Here is a 25,081-nt window from a genome sequence, read left to right on the forward strand (position 1 = left end):
ATACAACATTATGAGAATATGTACGTAGTTGAATCTTAAACTCTAGCTATTACTTCAAATATGTACCATGAAAATCTTTTAAAATCTTAAGTGCAGAAATAGATATAGAAAAGCTTTTGGTTATAGGAAACATAGAAATTAACTTGATTAGATAAGATCAATGAATTTAACGTAATCAATAAGTGAATTAAATGAAATCCCTAGACCGTAGAGAGAGGAAGAAGTAAGGTAGGGAACTACATACATTTTATTCGTGTTGACGGGGATTGAAGGCCGAAAGTTTATTCGTGAGAGTATTTGAAAAAGAACTTAACAAAAAACATTAGTTTCACACAAATGTATTTGATCCTTCCTATTGACTTCATATTTCAAAAGTTAACTAATTAAGATACACTAAAAATGCGCACCGAAATTTATTTGGTGTAATTATTTTATGCCAAATAGGCTAGTCATGGTGATTCCTTGTAACAATTTTGCCTCCTCATGCATTTTATGAAAATTGTGTTAATTGTCTTCACTCAAATTTTTTTTAGTATTACGGAATTTATTCAAATGAAAATTAAAGTTCCTTGTAACATTTTTTTTCCGATAAACACCACTCCAAGCCTCACATCCAAAGTATCATGCGCTTGTAGCCTTTTCATATATTTGACTTCCCCGAAAAAGTCTAAATGTTGAAATCCATATCCCACAACACATAAAACCAAATTCCACAACCTTGAGACGCCGACCAAAAAAGAAAATAAATGTGAGTTTTATAGAACGTGGTTAAGTATAATCTATATAGCAATACTATCATCTTGGTGTATATGGGTAGTTAAAAAGAGTAGTAGATTGGGATGCAATAGTTGGAATGATAGGTAAAGTGTATTAATAGAATTTAAAATTTAAAAAAAAATAAAAATAAAAATAAATTGTCGTAGGGAGACTAAAAATGTATTCATATTCAATAGCTGAAGGGCCACTTTCTAATTTTGTCATCTTTTACAATATGAGCATAAGACTACAATGGAAAGGATAAGTAAAGTACATAGGTGACTCTTTTATAGTAAAAGTCATGTGCCATGAAGAGGATGAAGGAGAATGTATTCAGAGGATAAAGGAGAATGTATTCAGGCAGTACCAAGAGCCCCTATGCCATAATGATTTCTAACAGAGTTGGAATAAATTCACACCTTATTAAATCCTGAGTACTTGCAACCCCGCATTGTTACTGCAACTGCTTTAAGCTCTTGAAAGAGTACAACCTTCCTCTTTAAGCAACCTGTAACATGAACTATTATCCTAAGTACTTGAAAACCAGCATTGTTACTACAATTGCTTTAAGTTCTTGAAAGAGTACAACCTTCCTCGTTCAGCCATCTGCAACGTGAACTATTATCAGTTCTCCATTGCCATTTCTTGCATATGGCTCTGGTTATCTGCGATTAGCATATAGTTGCCTCGTACTGATGTTCCCATGTTGTTACTGAATAGGTTTGTATGCTCCTTACTGAATTGCATAGGTATCCTTATACCGTTCATCTGATGTCTAGCAGCAGTAGAATTAATCACATAACTTAATGGTGAGAACATTTGGTGTTGACTTCATTCTACATATCGAAAAAGAACTGATACGAAAGTAAAGAATTTAATTACCTTGACCAAGTCAGTTTTAAAAGAGACCAAGACAGATATCTTAATCTCTGATATACCTTCTCCCTCTTTTATTAGTGATGTATGTCACTAATATGTATGTTTTGCATTGATTTGCCAAAGTTAAATGGCAACATTCATTTTTTAAGTCCTTATTACCTATTACCTATTACCTATGACATAAAAAATTTACTTGTACGCACTAATGTGGTCATCATCAACATTCTTTTATTTATTTTTTGATCAGTTGAAATTCCACTAATAAAATACAATAGGTTTACCACTCCCTTGCTCCTAGTCCACACTCCACATACATAAATTTTTGGCATTTTCTCTAACTGCCAACTTTGCCAACTTTGTGTAGTAAGTCAAAAAAAAAAAAAAAAAAAAAAAAAAAAACCCTCAAGTCCACAACAATATTTCTAGTCCCAAAAGTCTTTATCACGTACTCCATTCGCATGTTATTGTATTTCTACTATGTTGTCTTCAATGAAATCTCTGTTGCACCCTAGCAAGTTTCTTGACTTGCCTTTGCGCCAAGTTTGTTGTCTAACACAGAAGCCCATCCCTACTACAATAGCTCACTATGAGATAGCAAAATTTGAGTTTGTAAATGACTCGAAAAACACCAAAAAAATTCTGACTCATCCAAAAGAGTATGCTCCATTTTTAGGACCTGCTCCTCCCAACAGGCCCTAAAAAGGCAAGATATACATTAGTTCCTTTATCCCACCCTGGAGAATAAATCAAATTCTTAACCAAAGACATAATACAAAGGATGTAGATGTAAGTGAAATTGTGAGAGTAACACGTGAGCTTACATACTTTACTGGAGTTGGCAGTCTTTAGAGCACAAATTCGTTCTCTGTTAAACAAACATACACCATCCAACCTGAGTCAATGAATCCACTTCAATGCAAGTAGCAATAATCATATCATAGAATACAAATAAAACAAAAATTCAACATAGTTTTGTTCGCAAAAAACCTGAAAAACAATATATAGGCATTGCTATATTGAAAGGTGGGGAACACTGGCGGATGGGTTACAATTTAAGACTCTAATTGTCAGTATGACAACCTCTTGTGGGGATAATGGGAAGCTGTGCTGATCCCTCTAAGTAGTGACCTGGAAAAATAGGTAAAGGAGTGAATGTACAGACCTTTTTCTTTCTGACAGAGATTGTTTATCCTTGAGAGTATTCTGAATGGCTGATGGAGAGATTGGAGTTGAGAGTAAACCTCAGTTACTACTTAGCATCCTCCAAATTTATCCGATCCATAGACCTCAATTGTCACCGAGCATCCTCCAAACATAGCTATACGATTGGGTTTGCAACTGCTGCATCTAGTATAAATGTTATGGGTTTATAATGTGCCAATGCAATCATGTTTCATGAAGAACTTCCAAAAATGCAATCTGTCTTGGGAACATAGCGGGTGTTACGAAATCTGACCTCCAAATTGTACAGTGTTTCCTGTAATGCAACCAACTGACCAATTGATTATACATGTTAAAGAAGAACACACTAAAATTAGCTTAATGCATGCAAATGTTATCATACCTAATCTCATATGATATAATAATACATTTCAGTTATAAGAACGGAAAAATTGAATATAAGCACAAAATTACAGTTTATTCTCTATATCATATTCATAGCAAGGACTTGTCTCTATATAAAATTAATTTATAGCTACAGAAACTTGTTTTCACTAAAGCCTGTTAGGTATGAATAAAAAAAATTGCTACAATAGGACATCAATTTCAAATCTACAATGCAATCTCCAAGAGCTTACTTAACCAAACCTTGAGAAAATACACCCCGAAGGCTCAGTTGAATACAACTTGGTACTCAGCCATTGCCTTGTAATAACCGTTGCGAGAAACAAAAACAATCCCAAAAGGTTTCATCATAATATTCCATTATTACGCTTTTTCCTATATAGGGGACATTACCAATCCATAGATTCGTATAGCCATTCCATGTGTAGCTCAAATACCATGTAAACCATGTCAGTGACAACAACATGAGTCTTCATATTAGTTAAGAATGAATCAACTTTTATTAAATGTATCAATGCCAAAGACATTTCTTCCACTACAATGAAGTGAGTATCCAAATTCACTCACTTTTTCAATGAGATTAATGGAAAGTAAAATATATGCATTGTCACACATTTGTCTAACTTTGCATTCAAACAGTCTGATGGAAAGCGCATTAGTCATGGTGACGTAAGTTACATTTCTTTCATGCCAGAAAAGAATCTTTAGAGTTTGTGGCAAAAAAAAAAAAAAACTGAGACAAACAATCTCAACGTGAACAGAACATCATATCACATCCAAAGAAAAAGCAAGTCATAGCCTACAAAAAAAATTGAGTAACTATTTGACTAAATGAGTCACTCACTTAAACTGGTAATTGAATTCTTATATGGAGGGACTTTCTATCTGTCCAAATGACAATAGAACAAAGTGTAGGGAAGAGACAACACATACATCAGCAAAGTAAGATAGTTTAGTCCAAGATAAATATCACTTTCACCAAGCAAAAACAAAATCTGGAAAAATAGAGAGCGAAATATAAAGTAGTTTCGTGTAATTCTTGCAGGTTACACACATTATGGGTCTTTCCCCCTTTTCAATTCCATGAAGGCAAAGAAATGAAACTATACAATTATTTACTAATATATAGTAAGTTAAAAGGAAGTTACCTGCGTGTAGATAGGTTATTTTTGCCTCAAGCAGGTGCAATGAGCTGATGTGTGATCATTTTCCTTGTAATGTGGTGTTGCGCAAAACAAAATTGAAATAATTGAAAATAAGAAGGATATAGGAATAAGTAAAACATATATTGCTACTATCTTAAAAAAAATGGCAACAAAAGAAAGCAAGAACCACTGGCTCTATGATAATAACGTGTCACTTGGATGACTTGGTAAACAATCTTTGAAAATAACCAAAGAACAAAAAAAAAAAAAGCAAAGTGCGCAGACATATTAGTTACCGAGAGATAGGGAATCCAAGCTCCTTTCAACTATGAACTATCCCAACACACATTGCATAGTTCTAGGTAGAAAACATGTACTTGGATTTGATAGGGTTAGCTAACTTACCATAAGAACTGGTGAGGTGTTTAAGTAAAGTATCATGTGTTGTAAGTTGATGTTGTTTTCCGCTTGCAACAACCAATTCAATCTTTTTTAATTTCACTCGCAAGCAGTTGCTAAAAATCACAAACTAATTCAATCTAAAACCTAGTTAAATTACCCCAATGTTGTAATTAGCTCTACTAATTTTGGCACAGGGAAATTATTTAATAATGATATTTGACATGTTCTGGAGAAGTGTCTATTTTTCAAAGGCCTACATCGGATAGGAAACTGGATATTCAAAAATTTGGAGAAAAGAAGAATTAATAATAATAATAATAATAGTAAAAGAGTCTAATAATAATAAAAGCTTTAGGAAAATAAGAAAACATAGTAAATTAAAGTAGTGCTTCTTGGAAAATATGATTTAGTTGATTTTGTACCTTGGTTTATAATTTAGTTGGTCAAAAAGTCGATTTTTGATCACTGGACTTGAGTTAAGAACAAAAAAATTACTTCATTGAGGTACTTTAACAAACATTATTTCTTCTATTATTCACTTCAACAAACACTGCGGAAAACGGTGAGGCCATTCACAATAAAAAGAAAATTCTTGTACCCAAAATAACACCAATTTACAACAGAAAATGCAATTAGATCCACTAAAACCAATTGGACGCAACTAATATAATTAAATCAAAACAAAACAAAACAATGCTAATAACCAAATCGGATTAAACTAAAAATGTAAAGGCTGTTAAAAACTTTACCTTGATACCTTGATAGAGGAAGTCAAGTAGTTGAATTTGAAGGTTTATTCGTTGCCATCAAAAATTGCAAAAAATCATAAACACCTATACCCGAAAGCAAACAACAACAAACAAATATCGGAATCAATAATTTAGTAATCAATTTTTCCGACTCCAAAAGATTGAAAAAAATTATGACATGCAAATGTTTTCATGTGAATAAACATTAATTGATAAATTCATGTCAGAAACTTAAACACGATTTCGGATTTGGTGGTGAAAGACTGTTGTAGAGCTGTGTCAGGGCATGGATAGTTTCATGTGATAAAGAGCCTTGGATAGTTTAGAGAGAATGAGAGATGAGAGGGAGACTGCACTTGGGTTGAGAGTTCTTGCGAAACAACAAATGAACAGATGGGAAGAGAGTTTAGATCAGATCAGGAGATGAGGAGTTGCCTGCTTATTTTTCTTTTTATTTGTTTTAGAGAGGTGAATAGTTTTAATCGTCAACTTTAAATCTTATTGTGCTAATTTAATCACATTTAATCGTCTAATCTTGCTCAGCATCTGTCGAGGTGTCTTAGTCTTGACCCTCGATTTATACCCCTGAAATTGAACCCCAGCCGTGAGTCAGGATACCGAGCTGTTTTGTTATATTGATGTAGTAAGACAATTTTTGATGTGAACTCTAACATAATAACTACTTCTCAATTATCACTAAGTAAGGATGAGGTCGTAGCTATTTAGCTTCTTATATATCATCATGATTCATGACAATTGTTTTACCAAGATTTTTCAAAACACCTCAAGAGAGTATGTAAAGTAATTAATTGGAGAAATATAATAATAGATGAGAAAGTTATGGTTTGAGTATGAGACTGAACTTCTTTGAAATTGCCTATGTAATCACCAATGAAAATTTGCATCAAGGTTTGACGTAGTTCTTTTTCGATAATTAGGTTTGACGTAAAGAGAAATATGTATGAGGGGACTGTGTGTACCAAGTATCATATTTGTTCAAAAATATATTTGGGCCTGGTGGGGGACTAGCGTGGGACTATATAGGTAGTTACCAAAGATGTTTTGGGTTTGTTCGGGATCTATCTAGATTACTCCGGTCCACAAATCCATCAAGTTCACAACAGGTCCAGGCCATTCAAGTCATCCATGTCCACGGATCCGATCCATCCATGAAAGCTGGAAATCCTAGTGCAATCAAATAATATCTTTCACAAGATATCATTTTAAATGTCCATCAGCAACTTTCTGTAAGCATCGACGCACATTTTGAGCGGGGGTGGATTTCCTGGTTGGTTGGATTGAAGGAGGCTCTATTACAGATTCTAAGAGACGAAACATTCTGCCAGGCTCATTCCATGTCGTCAAAACATGGAGAATCTGTTTCCGTTGAAGGTTTTTCCTAGTACCAGAACGACATTTTTGATGATTCAATTCTGTGGTAGGAAAACTAGCAGAGTGCAACGCGGCAGAAGGAGAAGATGAACCCAAGGCATAACTGCACCAGGATCAGCCGTAATATCCAGAGAGAGCCGATTTTAGTGCACCATAAAAGGCCAAACGACATGCATGTGGTATACTTTTCATGGTTCGAAAATGTATACAAAATGCACTATCAAGTAATTTCTCATCAAGAGAAGAAACAACAACAAACATATCAGGGGTATCACCATCACCACTCTGTGTCGTGAGTGTAAGATCCATAGTGTCGGACTTGGGAGGCGGTTGTGGTATGCCTACAATGACACATGTGGATTCCCCATTCTCCATCAAAACAGGTGGTGGTATGGTAGCATCTGGATGATGACACGGTATACCAAGTGTGTGGATACAAAGACAATGACCACAAATTCATTTGTCTATTGACCTGAAAGAATTCTCCAATGACAAATACAAATCAGGATCATCCTGAAGTTCCTCCCGTACCTTGTCGATACTCAACTGACAATCCACATGTAGTTTATCAAAATGCGTGAGAAAGTAGGGAACAATAAACCTATTACCGTTTACCCCATTGGTGCATCCATCACGACCTCGGAAATGACAGTGAACACGTTTCTTAAGAGGCAGGGCAATGGAACCAGAAGAAACAACACCTTTATTTCATCTCATATCCAAATCCCGTCGATAGCTAGACAAAACCCAAATCCAATCAAACAAAACCCAAATTAAACAAATCCCAAACCCAAATTCAACATATCACAAAACCCATCAAACCAACATACAAAACCTAAACCACAATTAAAAATAAAAATAAAAGTTTTTTTTTTTTTTGTATTTTTTTTATGGAAGGGTGCGGTGTTGGGTGATTAGTTGTATTAAACGCTACTGTCGGGGTGTGTGACTGATGTGTGGAAGTGATAAGGGGAAGTGTTTTATAGGTGGCAAAATTAGTATTTGTTGGTGATTGATTGGAGGAAGCTAGTGGTGGAGGTAACGATTCGCGGCGGGGGGTGGTGCTTGTGGCAGTTCAAATGAATGTGCAATGGTGGTGGTGTCAGTTCATGGGGAGGAGACTGGGGGGATTGATGGGAGTGGTGTGAATGAGGGTGAGTGAGGGTGGTGGTGGCGGCATATTAAGTAATGATGGTGGCAGGGTGGTTGGCAATAATACAAAGAGATGCTGCAAATCCGTTAGGGGTTGGTGAATTGAAGGATGGTAGGGGAAGTACCTAGATGGTTGAGAACGGTAGAGAGTGGAGGAAGGCGGCACACGGTGGTAGAGAAGGTGTTGCACGAGTGGTGTGGTGCAAAGAGGGGGGGGGGGGGTATATATATATGTATGGGGTATATATATATAGGGTCAGGCTACGTTGACATCTTATTTTGACACCTTATTTTGACATCCACAACTTACACAATGAACTAAGGGCTGATTTTTGGTAGAGAAGATCTTCCTACCATGTATTGAATTTATATATATATATATATCAGACGGGATGTTTCATTCCGTCCGGCGCATTTTTTTGATATTTTTTTGTTTTTTACATTCAGACCTCTGCATTGGGCAACGTCTAGTAGTTTTTCACCAGCAAAATAACTATGAGGGGAAATAGTCTTATATGACGCCTATATATGTGGAGGTAACAAGTTGTTGCTTGCATTGGGAATGCTCTTACGGTGTTGTTTTCCTAAGTTTTTGCTTGGGCAATAAATCACCTAAACACACTAATAAAGCTGTAAGAGCATCTTTAGGTGGTGGTAGCATACTCTTCATATTTGAAGAATTTTTTTTTTTTTGAAGAAGCTGGTCGCAAATTTCGACCAACTCTAGGTGGTATTAAAATTCGATTACCAAAAGCAACTCACGCGACATTACCGCGTCGATGCGACAGTTGTAATGTAAGCCCATGTATAATTTGAAAACAACCCACGACATTACATTGGGGCGGCAAAGTAAAAAACCCCACGACCATTAAGAGTGGCACGCAAGTAAAAAAAAAAACCCCCCACGCGACATTAGGAGTGGCGTGTGACAGTACCACTGGCGCGTGGTGCTGGTCAAAGTCAACAAAAAGTTGGGCGACATTACTAATGTCGCTCCGCATCCGCATCCAAATTGTCAAATTTGCGAACAAGAATCGAACAAAGCGGTGATCGACCATGAATGCAGCCACCTAGAGATGGAATTCCGAGATATTCCGAACTTTTTCTTCAAATATGAAGAAAAAGGCAGGTTATACTACCACGTAGAGATGCTCTAAGGGGTGTGATTATGGTGGAGGCGAGACTGAACTATGTCAATGGTTACTTGCCTACGTATCTTGAGGGTTTACTGGAATCAAGTCTTCACTCTTCATGGTCGTAGTTCTTTGTAGAAGAGAAATGATATTTATAGATGTAGAAAATAAAAGTTCTTAGAGAACAAGGACTCTCACGTACTAGATAAGACTGGTCAGCTGAACCTATGTCCGGCCCAGGTGGTTAACTGAACCTGCGAGTCGTCCAAGTGACCGACATAACCTGTGAGCTGTCCAGGTGGCCAATTGAACATGTGATCCGTCCAGGTGGCTAATTGAACTTGTGAGCCGTCCAGGTGGCTAACCGAACACGTGAGTCATCCAGGTGGCTAAATGAACATGTGATGAACATGTGAGTTGTTCAGGTGTCTATAAGCCGCTTGGTCACACAGACTTTCGATGAAGATTAAATTCCAATGGAATCCATTAATAAGGGTACTAATATGGTAGTACATACAACTTTCTCAACTGAAAAGCCTAGAGCCCTTAAAGGCCCTATGACTTGTTGACAATATTCTGGAGTTTGAAACCACAAAATGGTGCAAGAGGGAACTTAAGAAAGGGAGGAAACAACATACAATATGATTACAGAAAAAGAAACCAAAATGGTTCAATTTTCTGTTGTATCTTTATTACTTGATCAAAATGTCAATAATTTATAGATATTTGATTTTGATGATTTAGTCCTATATCGGTGTTGCTTTTTCTGAAGTAGTCTTGGAAATGATTTATGTTGTCCTTGATACGACATGATGGACTTCATCTCAAGGGACATAAAACTGAGCTTTTAATGTGATTATCATGGTAGTTGTTACTTGAAATTGGTTTATTGAGATATATGGCTATGGACAGTTTGTGCAGTTGTTCTTACGTGGGTCATGGGACAAAGGTACCTGCAAACGTCCAAGATAATGCCAGCCGGTGTTGTTGCTGGAATCAGGTAACCTGAACTTTATTCTTCATACCATGGTCTATTTGATATCAAAGGCGTTTTCTTGTTCAATATGTATTTAAGTATCTTAATCTTTTTGTATATTATATATTGTTTCCTTAAACTTGTACTCGATGTTGTTCATGGCAAGTGAACCCGCCAACATATATGTGTCAATATTCTAAGGTAATTGTCAAACTAAAGGACACACTGAAACTGACGTAATACAAGATTCCATTAGATTTGGTGAAGTTGTAGCAAATTAAATCCTAACTTATCTGGATGTGAGTTTACCCTATAAGTTCGTGTTAAATCAGGGTAGGCAAGGCAATGTTCAACTGAATTGGCTATCCAAATATGCTACCAATTTTCTGACTTTTAGTTTTGGGGTGTTGGGCGTACACTTGTGATATTTTGGTTAGGTTGGAAGCAAACTAAACATTCCAAACATTGCAGCAAAAATAAATCCATTGAATGTTCAAGCGCAAAGTGGGCTGACTTCTAAACTTGTATTTGCTACTGACTTTGATTGCTGCAATTTCAACCATCAAATACCACATTTTCAAAAACTTTTTCGACCATACCAATTTTTGTTTCTAAACACATTTTAATCATATATATATCTCTGGTGGGCACACCTAAACTTTCCCACCCACGCGCTTTCCCACTATCAAACTCTTCCACGTGTCCACCTACATAGACAGTTAAACCGTTGACACACGCTTCTAATAGTTTAATAGTTTTGAACGTTGACCAATTCCACTACTAAAAACACTCGCTTTACCATTTCAATCTCTCACAAAAAAAAAAAAAAAATTCCAAATCCTGAAAAGAAAAATGCATGATTTCTGTTTCACAATACCATATGGATTACTCCTATTATCAGGTGGAGTAATTGGTTATGCTAAAAAAGGAAGTACAGCTTCATTAGCTGGTGGATGTGGTACTGGTTTTATTCTCATACTCGCTGGAGTATTAAGTCTCAATGCTTTCAAGAAACGTAAAAATTCTCCCCTTGCATTAGTCCTCGAAACTGGTAATTTCTTTTTATTGATATTTGATTTTGAACAAGTTATTGATGTTGTCTATGATTTGATATAACATGATGGACAGAAAAATAAGCTTTTAATATGTGAATATGTCGCTATGAACAGTTTGTGCAGTCGTCCTTACGTGGGTCATGGGACAAAGGTACCTGCAAACGTCCAAGATAATGCCAGCCGGTGTCGTTGCTGCAATCAGGTAGCCTGAACTTTATTCGATATCAAAGCCATTTTCTTGTTCAATATGTATTCAAGTATCTTAGTCTTCATACACCACTGTTCATACCCTTACTGTTTCACTGAACTGATTTTGTCTTGAAATCTGAAACATGTATATATTGCTTAGTTGCCTAATTTCTCTACATTGTTTATTTCCCTACTTCTGTTAGGATTCTTAACTCAATTTGATGAACGTAATAAGATAGCCTTTTACTCCGGAAAATGCCACCCGCCTTTTGGCTAAAGAATCTATCATTGAATTCACCAGCTCCGGCTGAATGAAGGGGGACTTCCACTATAGGGTCGAAGACAAGAAGGCTGTGATTTGGGGAGTACTGAGCTTGTGAATGCCTGCAGGTTCCTGCTCTCTGGAGGAGGTGTATTGAATTTGATTTGACCTTACGCCGATTCCATGTGCCGCGACAGTGGCTCCATACAGGGAAAGTCGGGTTCTAGGGAAAGAGGCAAGGCAAGGGAGAAAGCAGACAAACTCTATATCTCTCTTTCTTCCCCTTCCCCTCTGTTTGACCGTCAGATCGTCTTCCGGACCCCCTTCCTAGGGAGAGAGACCACTACCGCCGGGAGAGATGCCACTACCATTTCCTATCTGGCTAGGTTTTCCATATGGGTTAGTAGTGAATTGCTATCACCTTGGTATGGTATTTTCTTTTGGAGTCGTGTCGTCCAGATGACAAGTATTTGTTGTCTGTGCGGGATTATTTTGAGCGTAAGCTCACTGAAGAAGGGGAGGAGAAAGTCATGCTCATATATTGGGTGGAATCTCTCGTACAATATGTCCGGTGGTATGAGGAAGCCTGTTGTGAGTTGTGACTTCACTTTACCTTTGGAACAACTATTATATCCACCTGCGGTTTGTCTACGTCCTGATCGGAAAGACCTGTTAAGTAAGTTTCACAAATATGGTCTGATGCTCAGATGTATCCCGTACGAAAGTACATAGTATACCATTTCTACAAATAGCTCGTAATGCTGCGTCTCTTCTGAGACTTGGACCCTTTATCATGACTTCCGCTCGTTGCAAACCTTGATCCACTACTGTACGAATAGTGTTTCCTGCTGCAGTTTGAGCAGCAAAAGGTGTCCCTCTTCTTGTACCCCTGAACCCACAAGTACCGGTAGAGGACCAAGAAACTACCAGACCCCGTACATCTGTAACAGTCACAATGGTATTATTGAAACTTGCTTGAACATGAATAACCCCCTTTGGTATTCTGCGTGCATTCTTACGTGAACCAATTCTTGGTATAGCTTTTGCCATATTTTATCATCTCATAAATATGAGTCAGAGATATATGGATATATCCATTTCATGTCAAAACAGATCCTTTATGTTTATTTGTACATCGGGTCTTTTAGAGAGTCTCTTTTAGAAAGATTCTCCTTGTCTTTGTTTGTGTCTCGGGTTGGAATGCTTTCTTCCTTCTGTCTTTTCCTTCTCTCTCTTCTCTTAGCAAAGTAGGCCGAATGTCAGTGCATACAATTTATGAAGATAGGAAAAGGCATTAGGAAACTCAAAGCAGACTGTAAGCTCATCTTAAACCCAAAATTCTTCAGGAAGTAAACACATATTTCTTATTGTGTAGAGTGATCAATGAACCCTTGTGTTATTTCAGGATAAGGTCTGTTTGCTGAGATTTGCATGTCATAGCCCCACAAGGGCGAGTCTCACGAGCTAGTAGCAAGCTAGAAGCTGCAGATACTTCCTGATCTAAAACCCTAAGTAATCTTTTGATTGGAGATAAACCACCTAATTGATCCTTTGATTGGAGACCAAACCACCTAAACCTTCTTATTAAAATTGATCGATACCAAAACAGAATTACATCTGAGTTCTTTTATAAGAAACTAAATTAACAAAGTCTAATCAAAATAGAAGTCTATTACTAACTAAAGTACTACTCAGTATAGGTTTCCTAACATTCCCTCAGCCTTCAAACACAGCTTGTCCTCAAGCTGGAAAATCTGGAAAACAAGCACGGAATTCAGTATATTCCTCCCATGTAGCCTCTGCTTCTGAGTGACCCTTCCATTGAATAAGTAGGCGAGTAATAGCACAATTATTCTTCTGGAATAGGCCACGGTCTAATAGTTTGGCAGGTACCCAAGTGGTAGAATCATCAAGTGGTGGAAGATGTGAATCTGGTGTGATATGAATGCCTAACTTAATCTTTAAGGATGAGACATGGAAGATTGGATGGATTCGACAACCAGATGGAAGATCCAACTTGTATGCAACAGGACCAATGTGTTCAAGAATTCTAAAAGGACCATAAAACCTTGGTGAAAGCTTGGAAAATGTTTGAGAAGCTGTTGTAACCTAACGGTAAGGTTGCAATCGGAGAAAGACCCAATCACCAGCCACGAACGAACGCTCGGTACATTTTGAATCAGCATAAAACTTCATTTGACTTTGAGCCTTTTGCAAATGATCTTTTAGAATTTTTAAAGTATGATCACGATCACGTAATGCGATATAAACAACATGGACAATTGTGGTATTAGGAAGATATGCAGACACTGAAAGCGGGGACGACTATAAACAGCCTGAAAGGGAGTCATCCTTATAGCGGAGTGATAAGAAGTGTTATACCACCATTCAGCCCATGGTAAACAATGTGTCCAAGTGGAAGGTTGGTCTCCTGCAAAGCAACGCAGATAACATTCAAGAGTGCGATTGGTAACTTCAGTTTGGCCTTATGTTTGAAGGTGATAAGTAGAACTACGACAGAGTTGAGTGCCGTGCAGGGTGAAAAAGGCTTCCCAGAAATTGCTAATGGAAATTGGGTCTCTGTCACTCACTATAGAACGAGGCATCCCGTGCAATTTGACAATGTCACGCACAAAAACTTCAGCAACAGTGGTAGCAGTATAAGGATGAGAAATAGCGTTGAAATGAGCATATTTGGATAAACGATCCGCCACAACCAAAATCGAAGTTTTGCGTTGAGAATTGGGCAGTCCATCAATGAAGTCCTTAGATAAGTCCAACCAAACATCATCAGGAATGGGTAGTGGCTGAAGAAGACCTGGAGGAGCAATCGCTTCAGCTTTATTACGTTGACATACATCACAATGTGCAATAAAATCCTTGACTGCAGTTTTCATACCCGACCAATAAAAATTATGATGAAGTTGTTTGTAAGTAAGCAAAAATCCAGAATGACCCCCAGTTGGAGTAGCATGAAATTCTTGTAAAGGTTTAGAACACCAAAGGGAATTAGGCACAACAACAATCCTTCCTTTATAGTGAAGAACACCATTGGTATAAGTGTAATACTTTTCTGGAGTAGAAGAATGTTGAAGACAGTTGATAATGGCATGGAGAGAAGGGTGGTTATGATACTCGCGAACAATATCATCAATGCCGGTAAAAACTGGAGAAGAAATAATAGAGAGACTGCCATGTTCATGCAATCGAGAAAGGGCATCAGCAGCCTTGTTTTCTGACCCTTTTCGATAGATTATCTCATAGTCATAGCCTATGAGTTTAGATAACCACTTTTGTTGCTGACGAAAGTCGTTGTTCAAGAAAATATTTGAGACTTCGATGATTAGTAAAGATTTTGAAGTATCTTCCTAGCAAGTAAGGGCGCCAGTGCTGAACTGTAGATACAATGACAAGTATCTCTTTGTCATAAACCGAAAGATTGAGGTTTTTAACAGAAAGTGGGTTACTGAAATAAGCTAGAGGACAACCAGCCTGCATGAGAACAACTCCTAAACCCCCTCCTGAAGCATCAGATTCAATATACAACTCGTCGGAAAAATTGGGCAAAGCAAGCACGGGGGTGGATGTCAAAGAGGCTTTGAGAAAATTAAAAGCCCTAGTGGCTTCGTCAGTCCATACAAAAGAGTTTCTTGAGCAATTGGGCAAGTGGTTTAGCAAGTGTCCCATAGTCTTTGACCAATTGACAAATTTTCGATAGTAACCTGTTAAGCCTAAAACCCCACGCAAAGCCTTTAAAGAAGAAGGTAAAGGCCAATCAACAACACTTTGAATCTTATCATTGTCGACGGCAACACCCTTAACAAAAATAATATGGCCCAAATAAGCAACTGAAGGTTGACCAAAAGAACATTTGGGTTCCTTGACAAATAACTTGTGGCTCCGCAGGATACCAAGAACAACATAAAGATGTCGAATATGATCAGATAGGGAAGAACTGTAAACTAGAATGTCGTCAAAGAAAACAAGGACAAATTTGCGCAAGTAGGGATGAAAAATATCATTCATCAAACTCTTGAACGTAGCCAGTGCATTGGATAGGCCAAAAGGCATAATGAGAAATTCATACTGATCATCATGAGTGCGAAACGCCATTTTAGGAATATCAGGTCCATGTACAAGAATTTGCCAAAACCTAGAACGAAGATCTAATTTAGTAAAATTTTTAGCACCATGCAATTCATCAAGTAACTCATCAACCACGGGAATTGGAAATCTGTCTTTAACCGTTTGTAGATTAAGGGCACGATAATCAATGCACATGCGCCTACAAGCCATTTTTTTTTCGAGCCAACAAAGCAGGAGATGAATATGGACTACAACTAGGGCGAATAAGACCAGCATCAAGTAGTTCGTTAACAGCGTGTTCAATCTCAGCCTTTTGAAAGTGTGGATAGCGATAATGCCGCACATTAACGGGAATGGAACCGGGCAATAGTGGAATATGATGATCATGACAACGTTACGGTGGCAACCTAGTTGGCGAGCTAAACACATCCGTAAAGTGAGAGACAACTGTACCAATTGCCAAAGGGATAGGAACTGTAGAAGAATTGGATGGCAGAGATAGCTGAAAGAGGACACCATGACGCTTGCGCTCGATTAAACGATGCATTGAAGGACTGTCAAGAAACATCAAAGAAGGAGAGTTATCTCCAACCATTGTAAACTCGTGAGCATCCTTGGTAAACTTCATAATGAGATTAGTAAAATCCCAAGAAATCATCCCCAAAGAACTGAGCCATTGAGCACCCAAAACCACATCACAGCCAAAAGGAAAAAATCAACAGAGAAAGAACAACCTTGCAAAGTGATTGGAACATTGTTACACTTGCTAGCACTAGTTAAAAATCCACCGTCGGCAACCATAACACGAATAGAGTTATTACGTTCAATAGAGCAGCCACAATGTTTAACCAATGATGGGTGAACAAAATTGTGAGTAGAACCAGAATCAATAAGAACAGTGATAAGTCTATTTTTCAAGGTGTCAGTAATACGCATAGTTTGTGGCTGAGTTTGACTAGTAAGAGCATGTAAAGAAATCTCAGAATTGGACTCAACGGAATCATCAGTAGCTACATCATCCACAAAAGGAGATTCATCAGCATCAATAAGCAAAACTTGATTAATCTTGCATTGATGTCCTGGTTTATAAAGTTTATCACAATTAAAACATAAGCCTTTAGAGCGGCGTTCCTGTAATTCAGCCCAAGGAAGAAGTTTAAAACCTGGAGGTGTTGTTTTTGATGAAGTGGATGCAAACTTCAAAGGTTGAAGACGAGGAGGACCAGGGCGAATAGAAAATTCGTGGAGAGCAGCAAGTTCTTCCTCCTTGGCAAGAGCAAAGTCAAAAGGTTCGGTGAGCATTGAGGGCCGAAGGGTCCGCATACTAGCTCAAATATCATCATGCAAACCAGAAATAAACATGCTAATCAGATGAGATTTAGGTAAACCGGGAACCAAGTTAGCCAAGCGTTCATACTCCCGCAGAAACTCGCGAACGGTACTTGTTTGGCGAAGTTTAGAAAGAGAGCCACCAGGGTCTAGATTTTTGCGATCCCCAAAACGAACACAAAGTGCATGAGAAAATTTGACCAAGTCATAGGGCCAATAGAGTGTCGCATCCACCAATACCAAGCTACCGCATCACCGGTTAAGTGAATGGAAGCAATTGGAACCAATTGAGCAGCATGGAGGCCATGAACTTGTTGATATTGTTCCACTCGGAAAACCCAATCTTCCGGATTTTTACCGTCAAACTGAGGAAAATCAATTCGTAGTGTACGTCCTTGTAATTGAACACCTTGTACTTGAGTGACACCCTGAGGAAAAACAAAAGGAACTTGAGGACCTTCTTGGCGTAGTTCACCATCTTGACTAGTCGTTAGATTGGTAGGAACGATGGTCGGTACATTGGTAGGAACTTGAACACTTGCTGGATTGGTGAAAAAGGCCACAAGAGAGTTCACACTTTTGTTTAATTGAGTAAGTTGATCATTGTGCGTAGTATCAGTAATTGCCTTAACCTCATTGCTTAGATTATGCAAGCTGGTGTTGAATCCAGCATGTTGCTGATCCAATTTCCCTTCGATCGCATCGACATGTTCGTTAACCTCTTTAACAGTAACTTGCACCATTGTGTGGAAGAGGGGAAAAAAAAATTTGTACCCAAAAAAGAATGGCGCTGGTATGTTAGGATTCTTAACTCAATTTGATGAAGAACCCTAAGTAATCTTTTGATTGGAGATAAACCACCTAATTGATCCTTTGATTGGAGACCAAACCACCTAAACCTTCTTATTAAAATTGATCGATACCAAAACAGAATTGCATCTTAGTTCTTTTATAAGCAACTAAATTAACAAAGTCTAATCAAAATAGAAGTCTATTACTAACTAACGTACTACTTTGTATAGGTCTCCTAACAACTTCTTCGTCCTTCATTTTGTTGTGTTTGTTTGACGAGTTCTTTGTGTCAGTCATAAAAGGTTTATCTGCATGCTAATAGTTTTATTTTCTTGCAGTGCTCTCATGACTGGCTTTTATCTGTATAAGATTGCGACCGGTGGCAACCATATTCCTACCAAGGCTGAGTAACACTGGTCAACTGGTGGTCATCTTTTTCTTCAACTGGAGCTCGAGTTTGTGGGGTTTGGTTGTACTAATCACACCTGTTGTTTGCTTATTGCACTCTTATGTAAAATGTGTTTCTGTATGGTCCACTGTGTTGAATGATTAATATTGTTGTGTCTCAAGGTGAACAAACGCCACTTATCTTTGAAAGTGAATGTATACAACCTTTGTTCTGATGACTACACCTTCCTTTTGTTTTACTTTTGTTAGGCTGTGTTTGTTTGCACTGCCAATCGGGAACTCTGTAATCTATTCGAGGAAGAATTTTGATTAGAACAGGGGACGAGTCAGGGAATTGGTTGCTGTTCCACCTCTAAAAAAGAATGCAAATACTCAGAATTTTGCAATTCTGAAATGGGAGCAAAGTTATGAGTGGATTTCCGTCCTTGTTGGGACGATTTTGGTGGTGGAAGCATCAACTGACCTACCCAATCTTCAAGCAATTACTGTGAATTCATATTCTGTTTCAAAAGGTATCCGTATTTACTGTTCAAACAGGCCTAGCCTTACTGTTTCAATGTCATCTATTAGGTGAAACTACCATAATTGCTTGCCATTTATCTATACTGCTTTCTTTTGAGAGCCGCTATGAACATTGGAAGAAACAAATTGCATGGAATTAGTTGCAGGCTAATGAGGTATATGTAGATCCTAGTGTCTTATCATATTCTGGCAGAATGTACGTAGTACGTGGAGGGTTTTCCCCGGTTTGTAAGCCCAGTTAATCTTTTCTAATATAAGTATGCTATTGCCAAAAAAGAAAAAATCATTAGCAAGGAGTACAAGGAAGATGGGAAAAATTAAGGTCAGCGAAGGTTTCTGTCATGCCCCATGCCTGAAGTTCTCTTTAAATCATGCTGAGCAAATGGAGTTACAGAAGGGCAGTCTTTGTACTGGTAGTTTGGTCAGTCAATTTTACATATATCAGTTAATCTATCCCTTAAAGCATCTTTGTTAGTCCGCTTCTAGCTTAATCTAGAAATTAGTTAGAGTGCCATGCCACGTGAGGGAATTTGCAGAGTCGGTGAGATAGTGGTTGTTAGAAAATGAGAGTATAAAGGTACTTTCCCTGTAAGGTTTTTATGTCAGAAAATTAATGAGAAAATTTATCTTAGGCTCTTAACTTCATTTTGAAGCCAGAGAGTTCTCTTCTTTTCTTATTTATCTAGTTCTATTGTGTTTGAACTTCTCAAGACCAGTACAGTTTCTAGTAGGCTCATAACAAGAACATGTCGTTTGTTGAGTTTCTGAGTTTTAGTCCAGTAAATCTGTAAATCACCATGAGCTTAGTTTAGTTTTTCATGTGTTTGGAAGTGTCCTTTGGAAGTGAAACGTCCTTAGGTTGTTGGTGACTTTCCACCTTCCCCTAAATAGTAAACATGCGCTATATAAGCATGGGTGTTGGTGCATGAATTATTGGTGACTTTTTATAACGATGGCCCAATCTTCTAAAAGAAAGGGGAAAGATGAGGGTTGCGTTCTTCCTCAGGAAATGTGCCGACAGATTCTTCTCTGTGCTCCATTCCCATTGTTAGACAAATCAAAGCTTGTTTTTCGTGAGTGGGAAAAGAGTAGGTTTGACCCCTCATTCATTAACGATTATGTTTTGAAGATAAGAACTCTTCTAGGTTACATAATTCAGACTGCACACGGTTAGGAAACATATACATCCTTCGCTTCGAACATTGATTATATTCCACCACTTCCTACTCCTACTCTGGACTTCTGTGGATAAGGTTTCAAAATTTTGGCGTCTTCAATGCAAGGTATCCTTTTAGGTCACAAGGAAGTTGAAATGAAGGACGTGTACTACCTTTGCAAACCCATGACGCAGCAAATGCTTATGTTGCCCAGTCCTAAAACTAGATTTCGGACACAGTGTATGGGTTTGTATGTGAGTTTTGTGGAACCGTTGGAGTTTATGATATTGCATTTGTCAGAAGACTGAAGAAACACTATAAGACAGTCCGAAGTCAACAACCGCAGGGTAGTCATTTGTCATGTGGTTGAAAAGTTCGACTCCCGCATACGCAAATGGAGAAGGTTGAAAGATTTGAAGTTGTCCTTCAATAGTGAGCACATTGAAATGAATCCGGGTATTGTGGCGAAAGGATGTTTTCATTGGCCTATTCGTGAGGGGGGGATTTTGCGATTCAATATTGTCACCGAGAGATGAAGTAAGATTGCACTACTGTTGACAGGCTGCCATTGGAAGAGTTTCAAGCTTTTCCAATTTCAGGGAACAATTGCAGTTATGTTCTCTTTTATAGGGGTTGGGTATCGTACACATGAATTGGAGCTTCGACTTGTAATTGACAACTGTTGGGATGAAGGTCGGAGGTTTAAGTTGGACAATTTATATGTTGAAGGCATCTGTCGACCCCATTTTGTGGACCTAGTAGATAATGGTGTTGCAGTTTTTAACTGTGGAAGGCAAATGGTGTGGTATAATTTAACAAAAACCGAGGATTTGATAATCAAAGAAATCCCAAAAGTTGGCTGGAACCACGTTCATAAACTAATGTCAGATTTTGTGCCAAACGAAAGCCTTATGAGTATGTCAAGGTATAGTTGGGAGTCGAGTTGGGGCGGATGGAACGAGTTTCTGGATAAGAATTTTTGAAGCCGTTTTAAAGATGCAGTAAGAGATCATTCTCTCCCAGTATCAAATCTGCATTCTTATAGTTGGTTGCTGGATAAGTTCCTGATAAGCTTCCTAAGATAAGGCATGTCCGTGAAGCATGTTCGCGTAAATCGTATACCGTGTCACGGACAACTTATATAGTGTCCTTAATAATTTTTTTTATTTTTTTTTATTTTTTTTTTTTTTTTTATTTATTTTTTTTTTTTATAGTTTACTAACTTGTTTAGATATGACACTATATAAGCTTTCGACGACAGTAGATACGTACTCGAGGAAATCCGTTTTTATAGTATATTTGTAATGCTTCGAATATTATTACATCTGACATTTTTGAGATATTTGAGATTATGTTGGTAGGTAGGTATAATGATTCAGGTAAATCTTAAGACAATGATATATTTATATCATACAATGTTTCTATGTTTTATTACTAACAAATATTAAGATTAACATTATAGGGCACATAACAATAGCCTGATTAGTAGACAATTGACCAAAATTACATTATAACAAACAAGTCTACGAAAAAGATGGAGTCCCCGCGAATAAAAGCTATACAAAGTATTTCATATTTTTGTCGATGTCGAGGAACTCATGTTCAGCAATACCACAGTCAACTAGGTCCTTTTCCACGGTATTGCGGATGCAATGTGCAGGTCTTTCGAATTGGAGGTGATCACCTCTGATTAATTGGTCTGCATATGCAAGTACAAACACTCCGCAATTCCACCCATCAGTTTGTTTTATACAATCAAGATGTTCTATTTGCCATTTCTGCTGCAAGAACGTAGGGTGTATACAATTTGGGTTGTGCAATAGGAGTCCATACGGGAGCAAAGCACACAACTTATCTATAGTTGGGGAAGGGTCGATCGCATTGGAAACCAATGAATCGTACACAAAACACGTCCAATTTTGAAAGTTGAAGATAACAAGGATCCAGTGCGGGTTGTTTCCCACGTTCAAAGCCATCATCAATCCTTTCGATTTTGCCGCGTGAGGGATGTGCCTGTTTTCTTGAACCAAATCTTTGAAGGTCATGTTTAGGCTCCACGATATTACTGAACCAGTTTTTGTATGCTTTTCTGTTGTGGTTAGACTCCCATCACTGAGGGTGCCTTGCAGGGTTCCATATAACGCCTCCATCGAAACCTAAGTTAATAGACACAGAAGTAATTTGTGTCACTATATCAGAAAAAATGAAGAAGGACGATGGTTGGGAATGTCTAATAAATTACTGGGACAAGTGTGTCAGGGATGATAGTGTATCTGGCATAATGTGTCTGGAAATCTGGATCCACCGTTTTATTATTCCACCTATTCAAAAGTTCTATGTAAACAGAAAGAACCTACGGGAAAAAAAATATAACAATAATAAATAAATAAAGTAAAAGAAGTTTGCCATTGTGTGTACGTATGGGCGTTGACGGATTACTATATGGTAATAATTTGTTTTCAAACCTCATCATTCAATCATTGTTTGTCATAAAGCAAGTAAGCCTCGGCCAAAACATCTGACTTTAATAATTGGTGCAACAGCTTCCATGTTTGGTTGATCATGCTGCCACCAGTACTGTGTTGTGACATAGGCGGTAGTGGTCCTTTTCACTGGATCATCCGTAAGTTCACCTCGAGTGCATACAGTAGAGTTTCTAGCAATTACTCGCATTCTTAAAAAAGTATCTTTGAATCTTTTTGGCATAGTTTTGCCACTTATTCTTCTAGTACACTAAATTTGTTCCACTGGGACTCCTTCTGTGCATTCCTTTTGTGAACTGGTCATCGACAATATTGTTTGAGGACAGTACCTTCAAATACATTTTGACAAATCCAGATTAGTGGCATAGGCCGTTAGTACAGCGCAATGGACTTCACAATAAAGCAGTATACATACTGAAGACTATTCACAACTTAAGGCTTTCTCTTCAACGGACATTTCCGTGAAGAGACACGTTCACAAGGGAACGTATATAGAATCTTGAATAGCTTATATAGTGTCTTGCAGAACTTATATAGTGGCTTCCATAACTTTGAAATTCTACTTATCAACTTGTTCCTGGTAAGCTTACATATGACACTAAATTAGCTGTGACAAGACACTATATAAGCTGATCAAGACACTATCAGACGTGGGTGAACATATTAGGCTATATAGTCTCTTGAACAGCTTATATCGAGTCTTCAATAACTTTTAATTTCCGCTTAAGAACTTGTTCGAGGGAAGCTTATATATGACACAAGATCAGACGTCTGTGTACGTACGACGTTATATAGGGTCTTGTACAACTTATATAGTGTTATATATAAGCCTAAATTAAAACGTTAGTAACTGTACATTAAAAAGTTGTTCACGAAACTAGATAAGGTGTTGGAAGAGATTATATAAGCTGCCCCCACGATCATGTTTAAGCTAAGTGTTAAAGTGAAAAAGCAAATAAAGGGAGCAGTGGTTGCAGCAAGTAAAGGGAAGTCGGATTATCGAGTAATCTCGATGATTGAGCTACAAGGGGTGGAGAAGGGACTGGAACTGGCAATAAGGCAGGGGGTCAAGAAGATAGAAGCAAGAACAGATTCCACAAATGTCGTCGCCTTCATGAAAGAAACAGAGCAGCAGCCATGGCGAGCAAGGAAGATACTCATGCACATTGCACAATTAGTGGGGAAGATGGAAAAATTCACTATACAACATGTGTATAGAGAAGCAAACAAATTGGCGGATGCATTAGCCAATAATGTACCTAATGTAAGGAATGTCGATATTATCCCTAGCTCCTTTTCAGAGGACATTAGGAAAATTGTGTATGAAGATGCGATAGGCATTGATTATGTGAGATTGTAACAAGTTGGAAATTATTTATTTTAATGAAAAGGGGTAGGGGACCTCTCTAAAAACCTCGCTTGCCTACCAAAAAAAAAAAAAAAAGCAAATAAAATTATCTTTGACATTTTGAATATGTGTCATACTCTTGGCTTACACCTTATCATTAGTCTGGGTTTCATCAACTTCTTTTTCAGTACCGTCACCACCATCCTTTACAGTACCCTCTCCGTCGTCATTGAAGTCCACTTGATGACAACTAGCACCCATCTTAACATACTCTGCAGCAGTAATTCCATACTCCAATAAATCCTTTGCAATTCTCTGTCTGATGTATACTTTGCGCTTAGGGTCAAAATTTGGTGACCTATTCCTGAGAAGAAAGTCAGCAAAGGTCAATGCATAGGCCCCACAGCTGTTATCATCATTTTGTTTGCAGCAATCAGCGAACACAAACTTCCACTTGGTATGCAATTTGGAGTGATCGATAGAGTCATTATTGAAAGCCAACATCCCGTAAGGCAATACGGAGAGTACCTTCTCCAAAGTCGGCCTGTGGTCAAGCTCCCACTCCTCATCACTCTCAGCAGCCTCCAAAGAATCAAAGATCTGAACAGACCAGTCTTTGAAGTTGACTACAATGAGAATCCAATGGATGCTGCCAATATTAACCATCATCATCAAACACGACTTGTTCGCTATGTCGTTAACAAATGAAAGGAAAACCCTTGTCATGTTGCCTGTGTGTAAAGAGCCTCCCAATATAGAATGTGTGACTTCTTTGATCTTGGTTTCCAAATCAATTTTGTCATCGTCAAGGGTCGCTGCCAAAGTATTGTGGGAAAAGTACATACAACGCTGTAGTCATGGAAAGGAAAATTTATTAGTTAAGGGCGTCATGCATGCTTTCTCATAAACAGACTTCATGGTGGAGCGGGGTATGTCCTTAACAATTTTAACTTGTTAACTTGCTTGGGAAAGCTTTTATATGACACCATATACCTAGTGGAAGACAGTAGATAAGATTCTGAAGACCCTATATAACATTTCCGTAAACACAATACTATAGTTAACTTCAAATAGTTATTGAGGAGCCTTCTCCTATTTGCAATCCCCGGTGGCCTATCCAGTAATGGGCCTTTGTTGAAAATGCTTCGAATCAAGGGTTGGTAGAAATGGGCAACTTCCTTTTCAAGTTCTGGATAGTTCACTGTGTCAAATTTGCGCGGTCGCCTTCTCACCATGTCGGCCTGCGCTGTGGAAGGAGACACAGAGTTTCGTCCGTCATCCTCATCGTCACTAGACTGCT

The 25,081-nt window shown here is 38.0% G+C and overlaps 1 protein-coding gene and 1 long non-coding RNA gene across 6 annotated transcripts; one reads left to right on the forward strand and one right to left on the reverse strand.

The window, feature by feature from the left end:
- Window positions 1–2,011: 2,011 nt before the first annotated feature.
- On the reverse strand, window positions 2,012–5,076 carry LOC147485736 (uncharacterized). 5 transcript variants are annotated; one of them, XR_015203131.1, is made up of 4 exons: window positions 4,350–5,076; window positions 2,798–3,112; window positions 2,461–2,527; window positions 2,012–2,369 (listed from the first exon to the last, which is right to left on the reverse strand). It is a non-coding gene; the product is annotated as an uncharacterized LOC147485736 (long non-coding RNA). The 5 variants fall into 5 exon arrangements; XR_015203129.1 differs by having other exon boundaries at window positions 2,457–2,527; XR_015203130.1 differs by having other exon boundaries at window positions 2,012–2,527; window positions 2,798–2,982; window positions 3,092–3,112; window positions 4,350–5,071.
- A 5,832-nt stretch (window positions 5,077–10,908) lies between these two features.
- Window positions 10,909–18,492, forward strand: LOC147485737 (protein FATTY ACID EXPORT 5-like). The gene is made up of 3 exons (XM_086570810.1): window positions 10,909–11,201; window positions 11,320–11,407; window positions 18,202–18,492. Exons 1-3 carry the CDS (start codon window positions 11,003–11,005, stop codon window positions 18,272–18,274), a joined length of 360 nt encoding a protein of 119 aa, XP_086426936.1. The 5' UTR covers window positions 10,909–11,002; the 3' UTR covers window positions 18,275–18,492.
- The last annotated feature ends 6,589 nt before the right edge of the window (window positions 18,493–25,081 follow it).

This window comes from Coptis chinensis, chromosome 7, assembly GCF_015680905.1.
Source record: "Coptis chinensis isolate HL-2020 chromosome 7, ASM1568090v1, whole genome shotgun sequence".
Lineage (NCBI taxonomy): Eukaryota > Viridiplantae > Streptophyta > Magnoliopsida > Ranunculales > Ranunculaceae > Coptis > Coptis chinensis.